This window comes from Salmo salar, chromosome 18 (genome assembly GCF_965601325.2).
Source record: "Salmo salar chromosome 18, fSalSal1, whole genome shotgun sequence".
NCBI classification, from domain to species: Eukaryota; Metazoa; Chordata; class Actinopteri; order Salmoniformes; family Salmonidae; genus Salmo; species Salmo salar.
The window spans coordinates 87,449,627-87,468,552 of NC_138308.1; the positions used below are offsets into that span (position 1 = coordinate 87,449,627).

General features: G+C 41.0%; 1 protein-coding gene across 2 annotated transcripts in view; it reads right to left on the reverse strand.

The window, feature by feature from the left end:
* LOC106577901 (IgGFc-binding protein) overlaps positions 1 to 18,926 on the reverse strand; it is a 115,939-nt gene that overhangs the window by 34,179 nt on the left and 62,834 nt on the right. For both annotated transcript variants that reach the window (XM_082965277.1, XM_082965276.1), the window contains exons 60-81: positions 18,765 to 18,848; positions 18,382 to 18,572; positions 17,876 to 18,005; positions 15,891 to 16,135; positions 15,401 to 15,549; positions 15,061 to 15,189; positions 14,747 to 14,885; positions 11,436 to 11,577; positions 9,372 to 9,571; positions 9,106 to 9,244; positions 8,824 to 8,907; positions 8,441 to 8,631; positions 7,935 to 8,064; positions 6,047 to 6,291; positions 5,557 to 5,705; positions 5,217 to 5,345; positions 4,889 to 5,027; positions 3,033 to 3,174; positions 2,405 to 2,604; positions 2,139 to 2,277; positions 1,141 to 1,257; positions 506 to 630 (exon numbers count right to left, since the gene is read on the reverse strand). In XM_082965277.1, coding sequence (XP_082821403.1) covers positions 506 to 630; positions 1,141 to 1,257; positions 2,139 to 2,277; positions 2,405 to 2,604; positions 3,033 to 3,174; positions 4,889 to 5,027; positions 5,217 to 5,345; positions 5,557 to 5,705; positions 6,047 to 6,291; positions 7,935 to 8,064; positions 8,441 to 8,631; positions 8,824 to 8,907; positions 9,106 to 9,244; positions 9,372 to 9,571; positions 11,436 to 11,577; positions 14,747 to 14,885; positions 15,061 to 15,189; positions 15,401 to 15,549; positions 15,891 to 16,135; positions 17,876 to 18,005; positions 18,382 to 18,572; positions 18,765 to 18,848 — 3,338 coding nt within the window. The remainder of the gene's footprint in view (positions 1 to 505; positions 631 to 1,140; positions 1,258 to 2,138; positions 2,278 to 2,404; positions 2,605 to 3,032; positions 3,175 to 4,888; positions 5,028 to 5,216; positions 5,346 to 5,556; positions 5,706 to 6,046; positions 6,292 to 7,934; positions 8,065 to 8,440; positions 8,632 to 8,823; positions 8,908 to 9,105; positions 9,245 to 9,371; positions 9,572 to 11,435; positions 11,578 to 14,746; positions 14,886 to 15,060; positions 15,190 to 15,400; positions 15,550 to 15,890; positions 16,136 to 17,875; positions 18,006 to 18,381; positions 18,573 to 18,764; positions 18,849 to 18,926) is intronic.

Here is an 18,926-nt window from a genome sequence, read left to right on the forward strand (position 1 = left end):
TGTCATCTGATGGAGATTGTAAAAGGTTAGTGCATCATTTTAGCTGGTTTTATGGTTTTGGTGACCCTGTCTTTGACTTGACAAAACATTACACACAACTCTTGTAAATGTACTGTCCTAACATACTCTAAATTTATGCTTTCGCCGTAAAACCTTTTTGAAATCGTAAAACGTGGTTAGATTAAGGAGATGTTTATCTTTCAAATGGTGTAAAATAGTTGTATTTTTGAAAAATTTGAATTTTGACATTTATTTGGATTCAAATTTGCCGCTCTTGAAATGCACCTGCTGTTGATGGAGTGCACCACGGGTGGCACGCTAGCGTCCCACCTAGCCCATAGAGGTTAACATGCTATTTGGGTCTAGGCGGGGTTAAATGCTTTGGGACAACTGCTGATGCATGAAGAGCTGTATAAATACATTGGGTTGACTGATTGATTGACTGAAGGATGAATTGATGAATTCATGAATTCATGGATGGATGGATGGATGTATTAACATGTACCAGAGTCTTCCTGCTCTTCATTAGTGTGACAGTGATTCCATCGACAGTGACGTAGAGCTTTTTCAGGTAGGACACTCCAGCCAGACCACGCTCCTCGTTCTTACCCTCCACAGAGAACCACGGACCTAGAACACATACAGCAGAACACAAGTAGAACCACAGGGCTTAGAACACAGCAGGACCTAGAGTTAGAACTACAGAACCAAGAACCCAGAGCCCAGAGTTAGAACTACATAACCTAGAACCCAGAGCCCAGAGTTAAAACTACAGAACCCAGAGTGCAGAGTTAGAACTACAGAACCTAGAACTCAGAGTTAGAACTACAGAACCTAGAGTTAGAACTACAGAATCTAAAACCCAGAGCCCAGAGTTAGAACTACAGAACCCAGAGCCCAGAGTTAGAACTACAAAACCCAGAGCCCAGAGTTAGAACTACAGAACCTAGAACCCAGAGTTAGAACTACAGAACCTAGACACCAGGGTTAGAACTATAGAACCTAGAACCCAGAGTTAGAACTACATAACCGAGCACCCAGAGTTAGAACTATAGAACCTAGAACCTAGAGTTAGAACTACAGAACCCAGAACCCAGAGATAGAACTACATAACCCAGAACCCAGAGTTAGAACTGTTACCTGTGTTGTTCTTGCAGGTCCTGGCCAGGGTGTAGGTGCAGGTCCCCATGAAGCTGTAGAATTTATCATCAAATGTATTGTAGTGGGGGTCTCCAGAGATCACACAGTCCTGGGAACCTGGGGTAGGTAGAGGGGACAGAGGGAGATATCATGGACTATAAGCAGGAGATAGAATAACAGTAGCCTGTATTAAAGATGACAGATATTCCAGTCCTGAGAGCCTGGAGAACAGATATGAGATATGATACGTTATAATAGAAGGAGAACAAATGATCTTATCTTGTCATGGCCTGACGCAAAGAAAGATCAAGAAATGTTGGATACCTTTAGTACAGGCCCTATGTTCCTCCAGCAACCAAGATAATAACTTTAGTACAGGCCCTATGTTCCTCCAGCAACCAAGATAATAACTTTAGTACAGGCCCTATGTTCCTCCAGCAACCAAGATAATAACTTTAGTACAGGCCCTATGTTCCTCCAGCAACCAAGATAATAACTTTAGTACAGGCCCTATGTTCCTCCAGCAACCAAGATAATAACTTTAGTACAGGCCCTATGTTCCTCCAGCAACCAAGATAATAACTTTAGTACAGGCCCTGTGTTCCTCCAGCAACCAAGATAAAAACTTCAGTACAGGATCTATGATCCTCCAGGAACCAAGAGGATAACTTTAGTACAGGCCCTGTGTTCCTCCAGCAACCAAGATAAAAACTTCAGTACAGGATCTATGATCCTCCAGGAACCAAGAGGATAACTTTAGTACAGGCCCTGTGTTCCTCCAGCAACCAAGATAAAAACTTTAGTACAGGCCCTGTGTTCCTCCAGCAACCAAGATAAAAACTTCAGTACAGGATCTATGATCCTCCAGGAACCAAGAGGATAACTTTAGTACAGGCCCTATGTTCCTCCAGGAGCCAAGAGGATTAAGAAAGTAAATATACAAGCACATCATAAACATATTTATTATGCAAGTATAATGTTTATGTCAGGGAACTTACTTGTAGGGTAGCAGTCCAGCTCTCCACCCTGGACCTTACATTCGTGCATTGGAGGGCAATCAGAGGGATTGCAGGTGACGAAGGGAGCGTTACAATAACATTTCAGCTTACAGTCCTCCACGTACCACTCCTCACCAGGCTGGAGGGAGGGAGGGAAGGAGGAGAGATGGATGGAGAGACAATAGTTAATCAGTGGATGGTTGCTGGTTGGTTACATACACGTCACACACACAAAGTCCATCACCCGACACACACAACACACTCACCTCGTAGTACTGTCCGTTAGTGTCTTTGCAGCCACAGGAGTTCTCTTTGACACAGTCCCCGGCGCTGAGGACGTAACCAGGGTCACACACACAGCCCTCTGAACAGGGAGCATCACACCCTGTGGAGGGTCTGGAGGCACAGGTGGGCTGGCAAGGGGCGGCACAGGGCACGTACTGACTGTTGGGGGGGCATGTCAGAGCTGGAGAGGAGGAGGGAAGAGGAGACTTTAGGAGATAAGTCTACTTTAAAACATGACTGTCTCTTAATAATGACTTTGTTGATTATATGGAACAGTACTGTTAGTGTATTGTTTGGTCTTTGATGTGCTAATAACAGCAGGGTCTTTGGTGAGTGAAGAAATCATTATTATTATATGAATCACTACAATTTCCATCTTCATCATCAATATCCGTCTCTTCCTTGTTATTATTACGTATAACATGTATCTGTACCAGGGTTGGGGTCCATTCCATTTCAATTCCAGTCAATTCAGGAAGCACTTTGAAATACCAATTCCAATTCTCTTTAATGCTTTTCAGTGAGGGACATTTGGAATGCGAATTTGGTTTACTTTGTGAAATGACTGGAATTGAAATGGAATTGACCCCAACATTGATCTGTACTCACGGCAGAAGGTGCTGTTCCTCCAGGTTCCGATGGTGACTCCTCGGTCCTGACAGTCATTGACGTACGACTCGATGGACTCACACAGGATGGGTTGAGCACCATCCAGCTCGCACAGGTCAAATAGACAGTCCTTGAAGAAACTCTGAAATAGACACACATAAACATACGCTTGTCTTCGACTTGCACACAAAGCTTGTAGGTTTGGTTACTTAAGTGACAAAGTTGTTTGAATTGAATTCAATGAAGCGTATTTAAACATTTCTGCACTAAATATGTCTATACATTCACAAAATGTCTTCTTGGGGGTGAGATTTCACACATTAAACAAAGTTTTGTTTAATCTTGTCATGACGTTGCCCTCTTTGGGTTTTCTATGCACCATCCCCCTACCTCTGTCTCCCACACCCAGGCTCTGTGAGAGCGGTCGTAAATTCCTAAGAGAATGTCCTGCCTCATGGCCACGGTATGGAGACAGAGTGGGTTTCATAGAAAGAACCAAGGGGTTCTTCCACTTCACAGAATTGGAGAACCGAACGACATTTATGTTTTGGAGAAGGTATGAAAGATCGGTGAAGATTCCAGCTACGAACTGGTCCGTTAGGTACAATTTTGTGAAGCTCATGAGAGACAATACGGCCATATTACCATGGCGCTGTTTATATAATAGCCTCAGTTGTGAGACTTACATCTAATGGTTGTATAAAAATGAATGAATAAGGATAAAGCAATTGGGAATATGTTGGGATGCTTGTAAGATGTTAATGTGAGAGAATTGTATTTCTGTTTAAAGTTTCACCAAGTTATCGGCACGCCCCCATGTACAGACGGGACCTGGCATCATGACACAGCCCTTTTCTGTTATTCCGAATATAACCCCCACCCAGGGTTTCTATCACCAGACCGAGCCTCCACTCCATTACGAGTTGGCTGAAGGTTTGACCATGCCTTCCTCTTACTGAACTTTAACCATACCACGTGGTTAAACTCTTAGACTATCGATACTGACAGAATAATAACAAGACTTTGATATTAATTACTAGTCTGCAGCTAGGAATTCGGTATCATTGAATTTCGAAGACCGACGAAACATCTGTCCTATAACGACATTAATGAATGTCACTTTGAAATATCCATTCTAACCGAGAGAGAGAGAAAGAACGCGAGAACAAACTCTCCAACAGAACGAACTTTTCAACAAAGATCCCGACGACACACTGAGCGTGAATATATATATTGATTGCAATTGTTCCCGAATGAGTGAGCGTTCATGTGCAAAGAATTAGCATTTCAATTGTTATAATTATCAACTTTTATCAACCTTTTGTCTAACAAGCCGCCATGCCGGTTAAGCCCACTAGGGCACATTCCTCTATCATCTCTTGTAACGATATCTACTGTTTGTTATGCATTTCTGTGAATTACTTAGTAAATAAATGATTTTAAGACAAATGATGTATGGATGACTCATAGTGAAGACTGGGGTCGTGCAGATAACCAACAATTTACAACGTTTGGAATGAGACTGACGAGGTAAACGAATACATCATTAATCAGAAGACTTATAGATCAGATATTATAATATCTGAAAGTTATATTAGGAAAATTATAACTTTGTAATATGAATATTTTCCTTGGTGCCCCGACCTCCGAGTTAATTACAGTTACACGATTAATCAGTTTAATCGCGTAATAATAATTACAGAGAGTTATTTGATAAAAATGTCTTCAGTTTTAATGATGCCAAAGACACGACAATCTTAAAGACAAAATATGATATGACCCTATATTCTGTACATTACAGTAATTACTCACATTGGGTAGGACACTATATTCCGCACATTACGGTAGTTACTCACATTGGGGTTGACCTTGGGGTGACAGACAGCGAATGGTCCGTTCTTGTCCAGTAGCATGCCGCAGTAGCCAGAGCTCTCATACCTGTCCAGTTCATCATCAGTACAGCCTGGGATGGTGGTGTTGGGCTTCTTGTTACAACTGGAGTCAGAGACAGGGTGAATCAGTCATGTGTGTGTGTTTGTGAGTGCCTTTGTGTGTGTGCCTGCGTGTGCGTGTGCGTGTGTGTGTGTGTGTGTGTGTGTGTGTGTGTGTGTGTGTGTGTGTGTGTGTGTGTGTGTGTGTGTGTGTGTGTGTGTGTGTGTGTGAATAACTGGTGGCATGACTCACTTGGGATCTGTGACCCAGCTGTGTCCAAAGTCATTGGGGTTGGTGGTCAGAGAACCGTCGGGTTTCCTGAAGTCATCGTTGGAGTTTCCGTTGTAGTCTCCACACAGTCCACACAGCTTGTCCTTATAGCTAAATACAGAGGAGCAAACAGACCGATGAGTCAAGCATTTTTGTAGAATTTTAATGACAACGTTATAAAATAAAAATATTACAATGTGAGATGTTTCTATTTGGTTTTCATTTTTATGTTGTGTTTATATGGTTATTTTAATGATATATCATGTCGGGGTCACCAAAACTGTAGTAGAGAAACCAAGCTGCATAAGCAGTTTTGACTCACTCCTTGATGACCTTGATGTCCATGTAGTGGTTTCCGTCATATCGTACGGTCACACCAAAGTCCATGGCTACAGTGTAGTGTTTACCAGACTTCAAAACAGACACGCCTGTAGCTGGGGTCAGTGGGATGTTCACATTGATACCATTCAACTAGGAGGAGAAGAGGACACAGACATGTGTTTGTGAGGGGCATTTCTTTTTTCATGTTTTTTAGCTTCCTCTTCATCAGCTGTTCTGTGTTTTGTATGAATTTTATGCATTTAATGCTGCTCAGGAAATTTCCTTCGGTGACAATAAAGATTTATTGAATACAATGACAAACTGTTCTTGACTGTGTATGTTACTTTATATTGAATGCGTACATGCAGGGCTCTGCATTTTATCAGTATTTCTTTCCATTGTTACGTTTTTAAACATTTTCAAATGTCTTCCTCATCTCTTCTTCTCTCTACCCCCAACCCTATCCCTCCATCAATCCCTCTCTCTCTCACCTGCACGGTGCCTCCCTTCAAGATGGAGATCTTCACCCCACGCACGTACACATGCACAGCCTTCAGGTAGGAGATGGTTGGTTTGTTGAAGCGGTTCTCGTTGTCAGCATGCACCTCGTAGTGAGGCACTGACGTGTGGTTACAGGGCTCTGACATCAGGTAGCTGCAGTTCCCCATGAAGTTGTACTTCTTCTTGTCGAAGGTGGTGTAGTGAGGGTCACCAGATGCGATACAGGTAGAGGTGTCTTGGGGGGAATAGTGATTATAAAGTTGGGAGTGAGATTAGTAATTGGCTGATGGAAATAATACAGACTCAGTGTTCACATAGTTGGGTTATTGTTTTCACCAAATGATGCCTGACAAAATGTAAATAGTGTTTTCCAAGCTGCACATAATACATGTATACTGTAAACAAGGCTGTCTGTTTGCATAGCTAGGAATCAAACTCTACGAACGATCCACTTTACTGTAGGTTGGCTGTTCCCATGGGTTTCACGATGGAACTCCTTACCAATATAATTGATTTGAAAAGCCTTTCATCTTTATATAAGTGATGATAACTGAGCTAATACAAGTTATGACAACTGAGCTAATACAAGTTATAATTACTCAGCTAATACAAGTTATGACAACTGAGCTAATACAATAACTGAGCTAATACAACTTATGCTATCTGATGAAAGAGAAGTTAAGATATCTCAGCTAATATAAGTGGTGATAACTTAGCAAACACAATTCATGATAAATGAGCCAATACAAGTAAAGATAAGGGAGCTAATACAAGTTATGATAACTGAGCTAATACAAGATCTGATAAATTAGCTAATACAAGTTATGATAACTGAGCTAAGACAAGTTATGATAACTGAGCTAATACAAGTTATGATAACTGGGGCTGCAGGTAGCCTAGTGGTTAGATCGTTGGGCCAGTAACCGAAAGGTTGCTAGATTGAATCCCCGAGCTGACAAGGTAAAAGTCTGTTGTTCTTTTCCTGAACAAGGCAGTTAACCCGCCGTCATTGTAAATAAACATTTGTTCTTAAAAACCTCTTAAGTATTGACCCCTTTTTTTCAATTTTCGCCTAAAATGATATACCCAAATCTAACTGCCTGTAGCTCAGGCACTAAAGCAAGGATATGCATATTCTTGGTACCATTTGAAAGGAAATACTTTGTAGTTTGTGGAAATGTGAAAGGAATGTAGGACAAGATAACACATTAGATCAGGTAAAAGATAATACAAAGAAAAAACCAACCGTTTTTTTTGTATTTTTTGTACCATCATGTTTGAAATGCAAGAGAAAGGCCATAATGTATTATTCCAGCCCAGCTGCGATTTAGATTTTGTCCAGTAGATGGCAGCAGTGTATGTGCAACGTTTCAGACTGATCCAATGAACCATTGTATTTCTGTTCAAAATGTTGTATCAAGACTGCCCAAATGTGCCTATTTTCTTATTTAATAACTTTTAATGTTCAAAACTGTGCACTCTCCTCAAACAATAGCATGGTATTCTTTCACTGTAATAGACACTGTAAATTGGACAGTGCAGTTAGATGAACAAGAATTTAAGCTTTCTGCCAATGTCAGATATGTCTATGTCCTGGGAAATGTTCTTGCTACTTACAACCTCATGCTTATCGCATTAGCCTACGTTTGCTTGGTGGGGACCAACCAATCCTGAAGAAGTTTTAACTGACTTGCCTAGTTAAATAAAGGTAAAATAAAAACTCAGCTAATTCAAGTTCATAAAACTTAGCTATTACAAGTTATGATAACTGAGCTATTACAAGTTATGATAACTGAGCTATTACAAGTTATGATAACTGAGCTAATACAAGTTTGATAACTTTGCTAATACAAGTTATTATAACTCAGCTAACAGTACCTTTGGGATAGCAGGCTCCGTTGCGACACTCCTCCGTGGGAGAGCAGGAGTTGTCCACACAGTCCAGGATGTAGTTTCCAGCACAACGACAAAGCTTGGAGCAGCCGTCACCAAAGATGATCTCTCCTGGCTAAAAGGACAGAGACGGGGAGAGAGGAATTATTAACATGTTGTTTGCCCATTCATTTTTTTGTAAAGTTTATTTGTGCATTCTGTGAATGTATGTGTGTGTTCCTTATGTTGTTGGTCATTTTTAAAGTATATTTGTGATGTGCTGAGAGGAGTACTATCAATATCCAAATGAGTGGACATTCTGGACAGTAAAAGTACCGTATCGTATGATATCGTATCATATTGTGTATCACATCGTATATCGTGTATCATATATCGTTTGGTATGCTGTATGGTATATCATACACAATATTGTATATCACATTCTATTGTGTCATATTCTATCACAAAGTACATTCTTAACCACAGACTAACAATCCCAGATGGTCTCGTACCTCATAGTAGTCACCTCCCTCCAGACAGCCACATGTTTCTATGGGGACACAGCGTCTGCCTTTGAACACAAAGCCTGGCTTACAGAAACACGCACTGATACAGGAGCCAGTGCAGTTGGTGGAGGGTTCCTTACAGCTGGGGATGCAGGCTGGGCCACACTCTATGTACTCAGCATTGGGAGGGCACGTCACTGTTGGGGGAGAGAGGGAGAGGAGGATGGGGGGAGGCAAAGAAGAGACGGTAAGAGGGTGTGGTGAAAGGGAGACAAGGGGTTAGTATCAGGAATTATTTGGTTACCAATTAACTGATTTGTGCAAATACAGAAAGCGGTTTCTGATTCTGATCGTAAGAATGAGAACAGATGATTGTCTGTTAATTTCACCTGGTGGTTTTGTGGTAGTAGGTTTGGCAGTAGTTGGTTTAGGTGTAGTTGGTATGGGAGTAGTTGGTTTGACTGTAGTTGGGGCTGAGGGACAGAGGGAGACAGCATGAGACATAAGAGAGAAAGATATTATAGCCAAGTCTCAGATCTGTTTGTGCTGTCTGGTCAACTCATATGGTCACAGCCTGGTCACCTACCCTACCATCCAAGACCTCAGACGTCAAAACACCATTATGAGTGTGTGTGGGTGTTTGTACGGACTGTTTATGTCAGGGAACTTACTTGTAGGGTAGCAGTCCAGCTCTCCACCCTGGACCTTACACTCGTGCATTGGAGGGCAATCAGAAGGATTGCAGGTGACGAAGGGAGCGTTACAATAACATTTCAGCTTACAGTCCTCCACGTACCACTCCTCACCAGGCTGGAGGGAGGGAGGGAAGGAGGAGAGATGGATGGAGAGACAATAGTTAATCAGTGGATGGTGGCTGGTTGGTTACATACACGTCACACACACAAAGTCCATCACCCGACACACACAACACACTCACCTCGTAGTACTGTCCGTTAGTGTCTTTGCAGCCACAGGAGTTCTCTTTGACACAGTCCCCGGCGCTGAGGACGTAACCAGGGTCACACACACAGCCCTCTGAACAGGGAGCATCACACCCTGTGGAGGGTCTGGAGGCACAGGTGGGCTGGCAAGGGGCGGCACAGGGCACGTACTGACTGTTGGGGGGGCATGTCAGAGCTGGAGAGGAGGAGGGAAGAGGAGACTTTAGGAGATAAGTCTACTTTAAAACATGACTGTCTCTTAATAATGACTTTGTTGATTATATGGAACAGTACTGTTAGAGTGTATTGTTTGGTCTTTGATGTGCTAATAACAGCAGGGTCTTTGGTGAGTGAAGAAATCATTATTATTATATGAATCACTACAATTTCCATCTTCATCATCAATATCCGTCTCTTCCTTGTTATTATTACGTATAACATGTATCTGTACCAGGGTTGGGGTCCATTCCATTTCAATTCCAGTCAATTCAGGAAGCACTTTGAAATACCAATTCCAATTCTCTTTAACCTGTTAGGGCTAGGGGGCAGTATTGACACGGCTGGATAAAAAACATACCCGATTTAATCTGGTTACCACTCCTACCCAGTAACTAGAATATGCATATACTTATTACATATGGATAGAAAACACCCTACATTTTCTAAAACTGTTTGAATGGTGTCTGTGAGTATAACAGAACTCAAATGGCAGGTCAAAACCTGAGAGATTCCTTTACAGGAAGTGGCCTGTCTGACCATTTGTTGAACTTCTTTTCCATCTCTATCATTTACTAAGGATCTCTGCTCTAACGTGACACTTCCCACGTCGTCCATAGGCGCTCAGAGCCCGGGAAAAAACAGAATGTCGTCATTCCAGCCCCAGGCTGAAACACATTATCGCCTTTCTCAAGTGGCCGATCAAGGGACACTGGCTTATGCGCGTGACCCCGACCGCCCCCGCCTTTGGGATTTTTTCCTCTGTTTGCCGAAAAGGAGATTCCCTGTCGGAATATTATCGCTTTTCTACGAGAAAAATGTCGTAAAAATTGATTTTAAACAGTGGTTGACATGCTTCGAAGTACGGTAATGGAATACTTAGAATTTTATTGTCACGAATTGCGCCATGCGCGCGACACTTCTTTACTATTTCGGATAGTGTCTGGAACGCACGAACAAAACGCCGCTATTCAGATATAACGATGGATTATTTTGGACCAAACCAACATTTGTTATTGAAGTAGCAGTCCTGGGTGTGTATTCTGACGAAGACAACAAAAGGTAATCAAACTTTTATAATAGTAAATATGATTATGGTGAGTGCTAAACTTGCCGGGTGTCTAAATAGCGAGCCCGTGATGCCTGGGCTATGTACTTAGAATATTGCAAAATGTGCTTTCACCAAAAAGCTATTTTAAAATCGGACATATCGAGTGCATAGAGGAGGTCTGTATCTATAATTCTTAAAATAATTGTTATGCTTTTTGTGAACGTTTATCGTGAGTAATTTAGTAAAATGTTAGCGAATTCCCCGGAAGTTTGCGGGGGGTATGCTAGTTCTGAACGTCACATGCTAATGTAAAAAGCTGGTTTTTGATATAAATATGAACTTGATTGAACAAAACATGCATGTATTGTATAACATAATGTCCTAGGGTTGTCATCTGATGAAGATCATCAAAGGTGAGTGCTGCATTTAGCTGTCTTCTGGGTTTTGGTGACATTATATGCTGGCTTGAAAAATGGGTGTCTGATTATTTCTGGCTTGGTACTCTGCTGACATAATCTAATGTTTTGCTTTCGTTGTAAAGCCTTTTTGAAATCGGACAGTGTGGTTAGATTAACGAGAGTCTTGTCTTTAAATGGCTGTAAAATAGTCATATGTTTGAGAAATTGAAGTAATAGGATTTTTAAGGTTTTGAAAATCGCGCCACAGGATAGCAGTGGCTAGCCTAGAGAGGTTAATGCTTTTCAGTGAGGGACATTTGGAATGAGAATTTGGTTTACTTTGTGAAATGACTGGAATTGAAATGGAATTGACCCCAACATTGATCTGTACTCACGGCAGAAGGTGCTGTTCCTCCAGGTTCCGATGGTGACTCCTCGGTCCTGACAGTCATTGACGTACGACTCGATGGACTCACACAGGATGGGTTGAGCACCATCCAGCTCGCACAGGTCAAACAGACAGTCCTTGAAGAAACTCTGAAATAGACACACATGAACATACGCTTGCACACAAAGCTTGTAGGTTTGGTTACTTAAGTGACAAAGTTGTTTGAATTGAATTCAATGAAGCGTATTTAAACATTTCTGCACTAAATATGTCTATACATTCACAAAATGTCTTCTTGGGGGTGAGATTTCACACATTAAACAAAGTTTTGTTTAATCTTGTCATGACGTTGCCCTCTTTGGGTTTTCTATGCACCATCCCCCTACCTCTGTCTCCCACACCCAGGCTCTGTGAGAGCGGTCGTAAATTCCTAAGAGAATGTCCTGCCTCATGGCCACGGTATGGAGACAGAGTGGGTTTCATAGAAAGAACCAAGGGGTTCTTCCACTTCACAGAATTGGAGAACCGAATGACATTTATGTTTTGGAGAAGGTATGAAAGATCGGTGAAGATTCCAGCTACGAACTGGTCCGTTACGTACAATTTTGTGAAGCTCATGAGAGACAATACGGCCATATTACCATGGCGCTGTTTATATAATAGCCTCAGTTGTGAGACTTACATCTAATGGTTGTATAAAAATGAATGAATAAGGATAAAGCAATTGGGAATATGTTGGGATGCTTGTAAGATGTTAATGTGAGAGAATTGTATTTCTGTTTAAAGTTTCACCAAGTTATCGGCACGCCCCCATGTACAGACGGGACCTGGCATCATGACACAGCCCTTTTCTGTTATTCCGAATATAACCCCCACCCAGGGCTTCTATCACCAGACCGAGCCTCCACTCCATTACGAGTTGGCTGAAGGTTTGACCATGCCTTCCTCTTACTGAACTTTAACCTGTTAGGGCTAGGGGGCAGTATTGACACGGCTGGATAAAAAACGTACCCGATTTAATCTGGTTACTACTCCTGCCCAGTAACTAGAATATGCATATAATTATTGGCTTTGGATAGAAAACACTCCAAAGTTTCTAAAACTGTTTGAATGGTGTCTGTGAGTATAACAGAACTCAAATGGCAGGTCAAAACCTGAGAAGATTCTGTACAGGAAGTACCCTGTCTGACCATTTCTTGGCCTTCTTTGCCATCTCTATCCATTACAAAGGATCTCTGCTGTTACGTGACACTTCCTACGGCTCACATGGGCTCTCAGAAGGCGGCAAAAAGCTGAATCGGGGCTTTGCAGGCTCTGGCTGAAAAAAAGTAGCGCGTTTGGGTAGTGGCTGGTTACAGTACTGTGAGACTCAGGCTCGTGCCCGCGTCGACAGAATGCTTTGTTTTCTTTCCTCTGTTTACCTAAAAGGAGATTCCCGGTCGGAATATTATCGCTTTTTTACGAGAAAAATGGCATAAAAATGGATTTTAAACAGCGGTTGACATGCTTCGAAGTACGGTAATGGAATATTTACAATTTTTTTGTCACGAATTGCGCCATGCTCGCGACCCTGATTTACCATTTCGGATAGTGTCTGGAACGCGCGAACAAAACGCCGCTATTTGGATATAACGATGGATTATTTTGGACCAAACCAACATTTGCTATTGAAGTAGCAGTCCTGGGAGTGCATTCTGACGAAGACAACAAAGGTAATCAAACTTTTGTAATAGTAAATCTGATTTTGGTGAAGGCTAAACTTGCTGGGTGTCTAAATAGCTAGCCCGTGATGGCTGGGCTATGTACTTAGAATATTGCAAAATGTGCTTTCACCAAAAAGCTATTTTAAAATCGGACATATCGAGTGCATAGAGGAGTTCTGTATCTATAATTCTTAAAATAATTGTTATGCTTTTTGTGAACGTTTATCGTGAGTAATTTAGTAAATTGTTAGTAAATTCCCCGGAGGTTTGCGGGGGGTATGCTAGTTCTGAACGTCACATGCTAATGTAAAAAGCTGGTTTTTGATATAAATATGAACTTGATTGAACAAAACATGCATGTATTGTATAACATAATGTCCTAGGGTTGTCATCTGATGAAGATCATCAAAGGTTAGTGCTGCATTTAGCTGTGGTTTGGGTTTTTGTGACATTATATGCTAGCTTGAAAAATGGGTGTCTGATTATTTCTGGCTGGGTACTCTGCTGACATAATCTAATGTTTTGCTTTCGTTGTAAAGCCTTTTTGAAATCGGACTGTGTGGTTAGATTAACGAGAGTCTTGTCTTTAAATGGCTGTAAAATAGTCATATGTTTGAGAAATTGAAGTAATAGTATTTCTAAGGTATTTGAAAATCGCGCCACGGGATTCAACTGGCTGTTGCGTAGGTGGGACGAATTCGTCCCGCCTAGCCCAGAGAGGTTTACCATACCACGTGGTTAAACTCTTAGACTATCGATACTGACAGAATAATAACAAGACTTTGATATTAATTACTAGTCTGCAGCTAGGAATTCGGTATCATTGAATTTCGAAGACCGACGAAACATCTGTCCTATAACGACATTAATGAATGTCACTTTGAAATATCCATTCTAACCGAGAGAGAGAGAAAGAACGCGAGAACAAACTCTCCAACAGAACGAACTTTTCAACAAAGATCCCGACGACACACTGAGCGTGAATATATATATTGATTGCAATTGTTCCCGAATGAGTGAGCGTTCATGTGCAAAGAATTAGCATTTCAATTGTTATAATTATCAACTTTTATCAACCTTTTGTCTAACAAGCCGCCATGCCGGTTAAGCCCACTAGGGCACATTCCTATATCATCTCTTGTAACGATATCTACTGTTTGTTATGCATTTCTGTGAATTACTTAGTAAATAAATGATTTTAAGACAAATGATGTATGGATGACTCATAGTGAAGACTGGGGTCGTGCAGATAACCAACAATTTACAACGTTTGGAATGAGACTGACGAGGTAAACGAATACATCATTAATCAGAAGACTTATAGATCAGATATTATAATATCTGAAAGTTATATTAGGAAAATTATAACTTTGTAATATGAATATTTTCCTTGGTGCCCCGACCTCCTAGTTAATTACAGTTACACGATTAATCAGTTTAATCGCGTAATAATAATTACAGAGAGTTATTTGATAAAAATGTCTTCAATTTTAATGATGCCAAAGACACGACAATCTTAAAGACAAAATATGATATGACCCTATATTCTGTACATTACAGTAATTACTCACATTGGGTAGGACACTATATTCCGCACATTACGGTAGTTACTCACATTGGGGTTGACCTTGGGGTGACAGACAGCGAATGGTCCGTTCTTGTCCAGTAGCATGCCGCAATAGCCAGAGCTCTCATACCTGTCCAGTTCATCATCAGTACAGCCTGGGATGGTGGTGTTGGGCTTCTTGTTACAACTGGAGTCAGAGACAGGGTGAATCAGTCATGTGTGTGTGTTTGTGAGTGCCTTTGTGTGTGTGCCTGCGTGTGCGTGTGCGTGTGTGTGTGTGTGTGTGTGTGTGTGTGTGTGTGTGTGTGTGTGTGTGTGTGTGTGTGTGTGTGTGTGTGTGAATAACTGGTGGCATGACTCACTTGGGATCTGTGACCCAGCTGTGTCCAAAGTCATTGGGGTTGGTGGTCAGAGAACCGTCGGGTTTCCTGAAGTCATCGTTGGAGTTTCCGTTGTAGTCTCCACACAGTCCACACAGCTTGTCCTTATAGCTAAATACAGAGGAGCAAACAGACCGATGAGTCAAGCATTTTTGTAGAATTTTAATGACAACGTTATAAAATAAAAATATTACAATGTGAGATGTTTCTATTTGGTTTTCATTTTTATGTTGTGTTTATATGGTTATTTTAATGATATATCATGTCGGGGTCACCAAAACTGTAGTAGAGAAACCAAGCTGCATAAGCAGTTTTGACTCACTCCTTGATGACCTTGATGTCCATGTAGTGGTTTCCGTCATATCGTACGGTCACACCAAAGTCCATGGCTACAGTGTAGTGTTTACCAGACTTCAAAACAGACACGCCTGTAGCTGGGGTCAGTGGGATGTTCACATTGATACCATTCAACTAGGAGGAGAAGAGGACACAGACATGTGTTTGTGAGGGGCATTTCTTTTTTCATGTTTTTTAGCTTCCTCTTCATCAGCTGTTCTGTGTTTTGTATGAATTTTATGCATTTAATGCTGCTCAGGAAATTTCCTTCGGTGACAATAAAGATTTATTGAATACAATGACAAACTGTTCTTGACTGTGTATGTTACTTTATATTGAATGCGTACATGCAGGGCTCTGCATTTTATCAGTATTTCTTTCCATTGTTACGTTTTTAAACATTTTCAAATGTCTTCCTCATCTCTTCTTCTCTCTACCCCCAACCCTATCCCTCCATCAATCCCTCTCTCTCTCACCTGCACGGTGCCTCCCTTCAAGATGGAGATCTTCACCCCACGCACGTACACATGCACAGCCTTCAGGTAGGAGATGGTTGGTTTGTTGAAGCGGTTCTCGTTGTCAGCATGCACCTCGTAGTGAGGCACTGACGTGTGGTTACAGGGCTCTGACATCAGGTAGCTGCAGTTCCCCATGAAGTTGTACTTCTTCTTGTCGAAGGTGGTGTAGTGAGGGTCACCAGATGCGATACAGGTAGAGGTGTCTGGGGGGGAATAGTGATTATAAAGTTGGGAGTGAGATTAGTAATTGGCTGATGGAAATAATACAGACTCAGTGTTCACATAGTTGGGTTATTGTTTTCACCAAATGATGCCTGACAAAATGTAAATAGTGTTTTCCAAGCTGCACATAATACATGTATACTGTAAACAAGGCTGTCTGTTTGCATAGCTAGGAATCAAACTCTACGAACGATCCACTTTACTGTAGGTTGGCTGTTCCCATGGGTTTCACGATGGAACTCCTTACCAATATAATTGATTTGAAAAGCCTTTCATCTTTATATAAGTGATGATAACTGAGCTAATACAAGTTATGACAACTGAGCTAATACAAGTTATAATTACTCAGCTAATACAAGTTATGACAACTGAGCTAATACAATAACTGAGCTAATACAACTTATGCTATCTGATGAAAGAGAAGTTAAGATATCTCAGCTAATATAAGTGGTGATAACTTAGCAAACACAATTCATGATAAATGAGCCAATACAAGTAAAGATAAGGGAGCTAATACAAGTTATGATAACTGAGCTAATACAAGATCTGATAAATTAGCTAATACAAGTTATGATAACTGAGCTACGACAAGTTATGATAACTGAGCTAATACAAGTTATGATAACTGGGGCTGCAGGTAGCCTAGTGGTTAGATCGTTGGGCCAGTAACCGAAAGGTTGCTAGATTGAATCCCCGAGCTGACAAGGTAAAAGTCTATGGTTGTTCTTTTCCTGAACAAGGCAGTTAACCCGCCGTCATTGTAAATAAACATTTGTTCTTAAAAACCTCTTAAGTATTGACCCCTTTTTTTCAATTTTCGCCTAAAATGATATACCCAAATCTAACTGCCTGTAGCTCAGGCACTAAAGCAAGGATATGCATATTCTTGGTACCATTTGAAAGGAAATACTTTGTAGTTTGTGGAAATGTGAAAGGAATGTAGGACAAGATAACACATTAGATCAGGTAAAAGATAATACAAAGAAAAAACCAACCGTTTTTTTGTATTTTTTGTACCATCATGTTTGAAATGCAAGAGAAAGGCCATAATGTATTATTCCAGCCCAGCTGCGATTTAGATTTTGTCCAGTAGATGGCAGCAGTGTATGTGCAACGTTTCAGACTGATCCAATGAACCATTGTATTTCTGTTCAAAATTTTGTATCAAGACTGCCCAAATGTGCCTATTTCCTTATTTAATAACTTTTATGTTCAAAACTGTGCACTCTCCTCAAACAATAGCATGGTAATCTTTCACTGTAATAGACACTGTAAATTGGACAGTGCAGTTAGATTAACAAGAATTTAAGCTTTCTGCCAATGTCAGATATGTCTATGTCCTGGGAAATGTTCTTGCTACTTACAACCTCATGCTTATCGCATTAGCCTACGTTTGCTTGGTGGGGACCAAACAATCCTGAAGAAGTTTTAACTGACTTGCCTAGTTAAATAAAGGTAAAATAAAAACTCAGCTAATTCAAGTTCATAAAACTTAGCTATTACAAGTTATGAAAACTGAGCTATTACAAGTTATAATAACTGAGCTATTACAAGTTATAATAACTGAGCTATTACAAGTTATGATAACTGAGCTATTACAAGTTATAATAACTGAGCTATTACAAGTTATGATAACTGAGCTAATACAAGTTTGATAACTCAGCTAATACAAGTTATGATAACTTTGCTAATACAAGTTATTATAACTCAGCTAACAGTACCTTTGGGATAGCAGGCTCCGTTGCGACACTCCTCCGTGGGAGAGCAGGAGTTGTCCACACAGTCCAGGATGTAGTTTCCAGCACAACGACAAAGCTTGGAGCAGCCGTCACCAAAGATGATCTCTCCTGGCTAAAAGGACAGAGACGGGGAGAGAGGAATTATTAACATGTTGTTTGCCCATTCATTTTTTTGTAAAGTTTATTTGTGCATTCTGTGAATGTATGTGTGTGTTCCTTATGTTGTTGGTCATTTTTAAAGTATATTTGTGATGTGCTGAGAGGAGTACTATCAATATCCAAATGAGTGGACATTCTGGACAGTAAAAGTACCGTATCGTATGATATCGTATCATATTGTGTATCACATCGTATATCGTGTATCATATATCGTTTGGTATGCTGTATGGTATATCATACACAATATTGTATATCACATTCTATTGTGTCATATTCTATCACAAAGTACATTCTTAACCACAGACTAACAATCCCAGATGGTCTCGTACCTCATAGTAGTCACCTCCCTCCAGACAGCCACATGTTTCTATGGGGACACAGCGTCTGCCTTTGAACACAAAGCCTGGCTTACAGAAACACGCACTGATACAGGAGCCAGTGCAGTTGGTGGAGGGTTCCTTACAGCTGGGGATGCAGGCTGGGCCACACTCTATGTACTCAGCATTGGGAGGGCACGTCACTGTTGGGGGAGAGAGGGAGAGGAGGATGGGGGGAGGCAAAGAAGAGACGGTAAGAGGGTGTGGTGAAAGGGAGACAAGGGGTTAGTATCAGGAATTATTTGGTTACCAATTAACTGATTTGTGCAAATACAGAAAGCGGTTTCTGATTCTGATCGTAAGAATGAGAACAGATGATTGTCTGTTAATTTCACCTGGTGGTTTTGTGGTAGTAGGTTTGGCAGTAGTTGGTTTAGGTGTAGTTGGTATGGGAGTAGTTGGTTTGACTGTAGTTGGGGCTGAGGGACAGAGGGAGACAGCATGAGACATAAGAGAGAAAGATATTATAGCCAAGTCTCAGATCTGTTTGTGCTGTC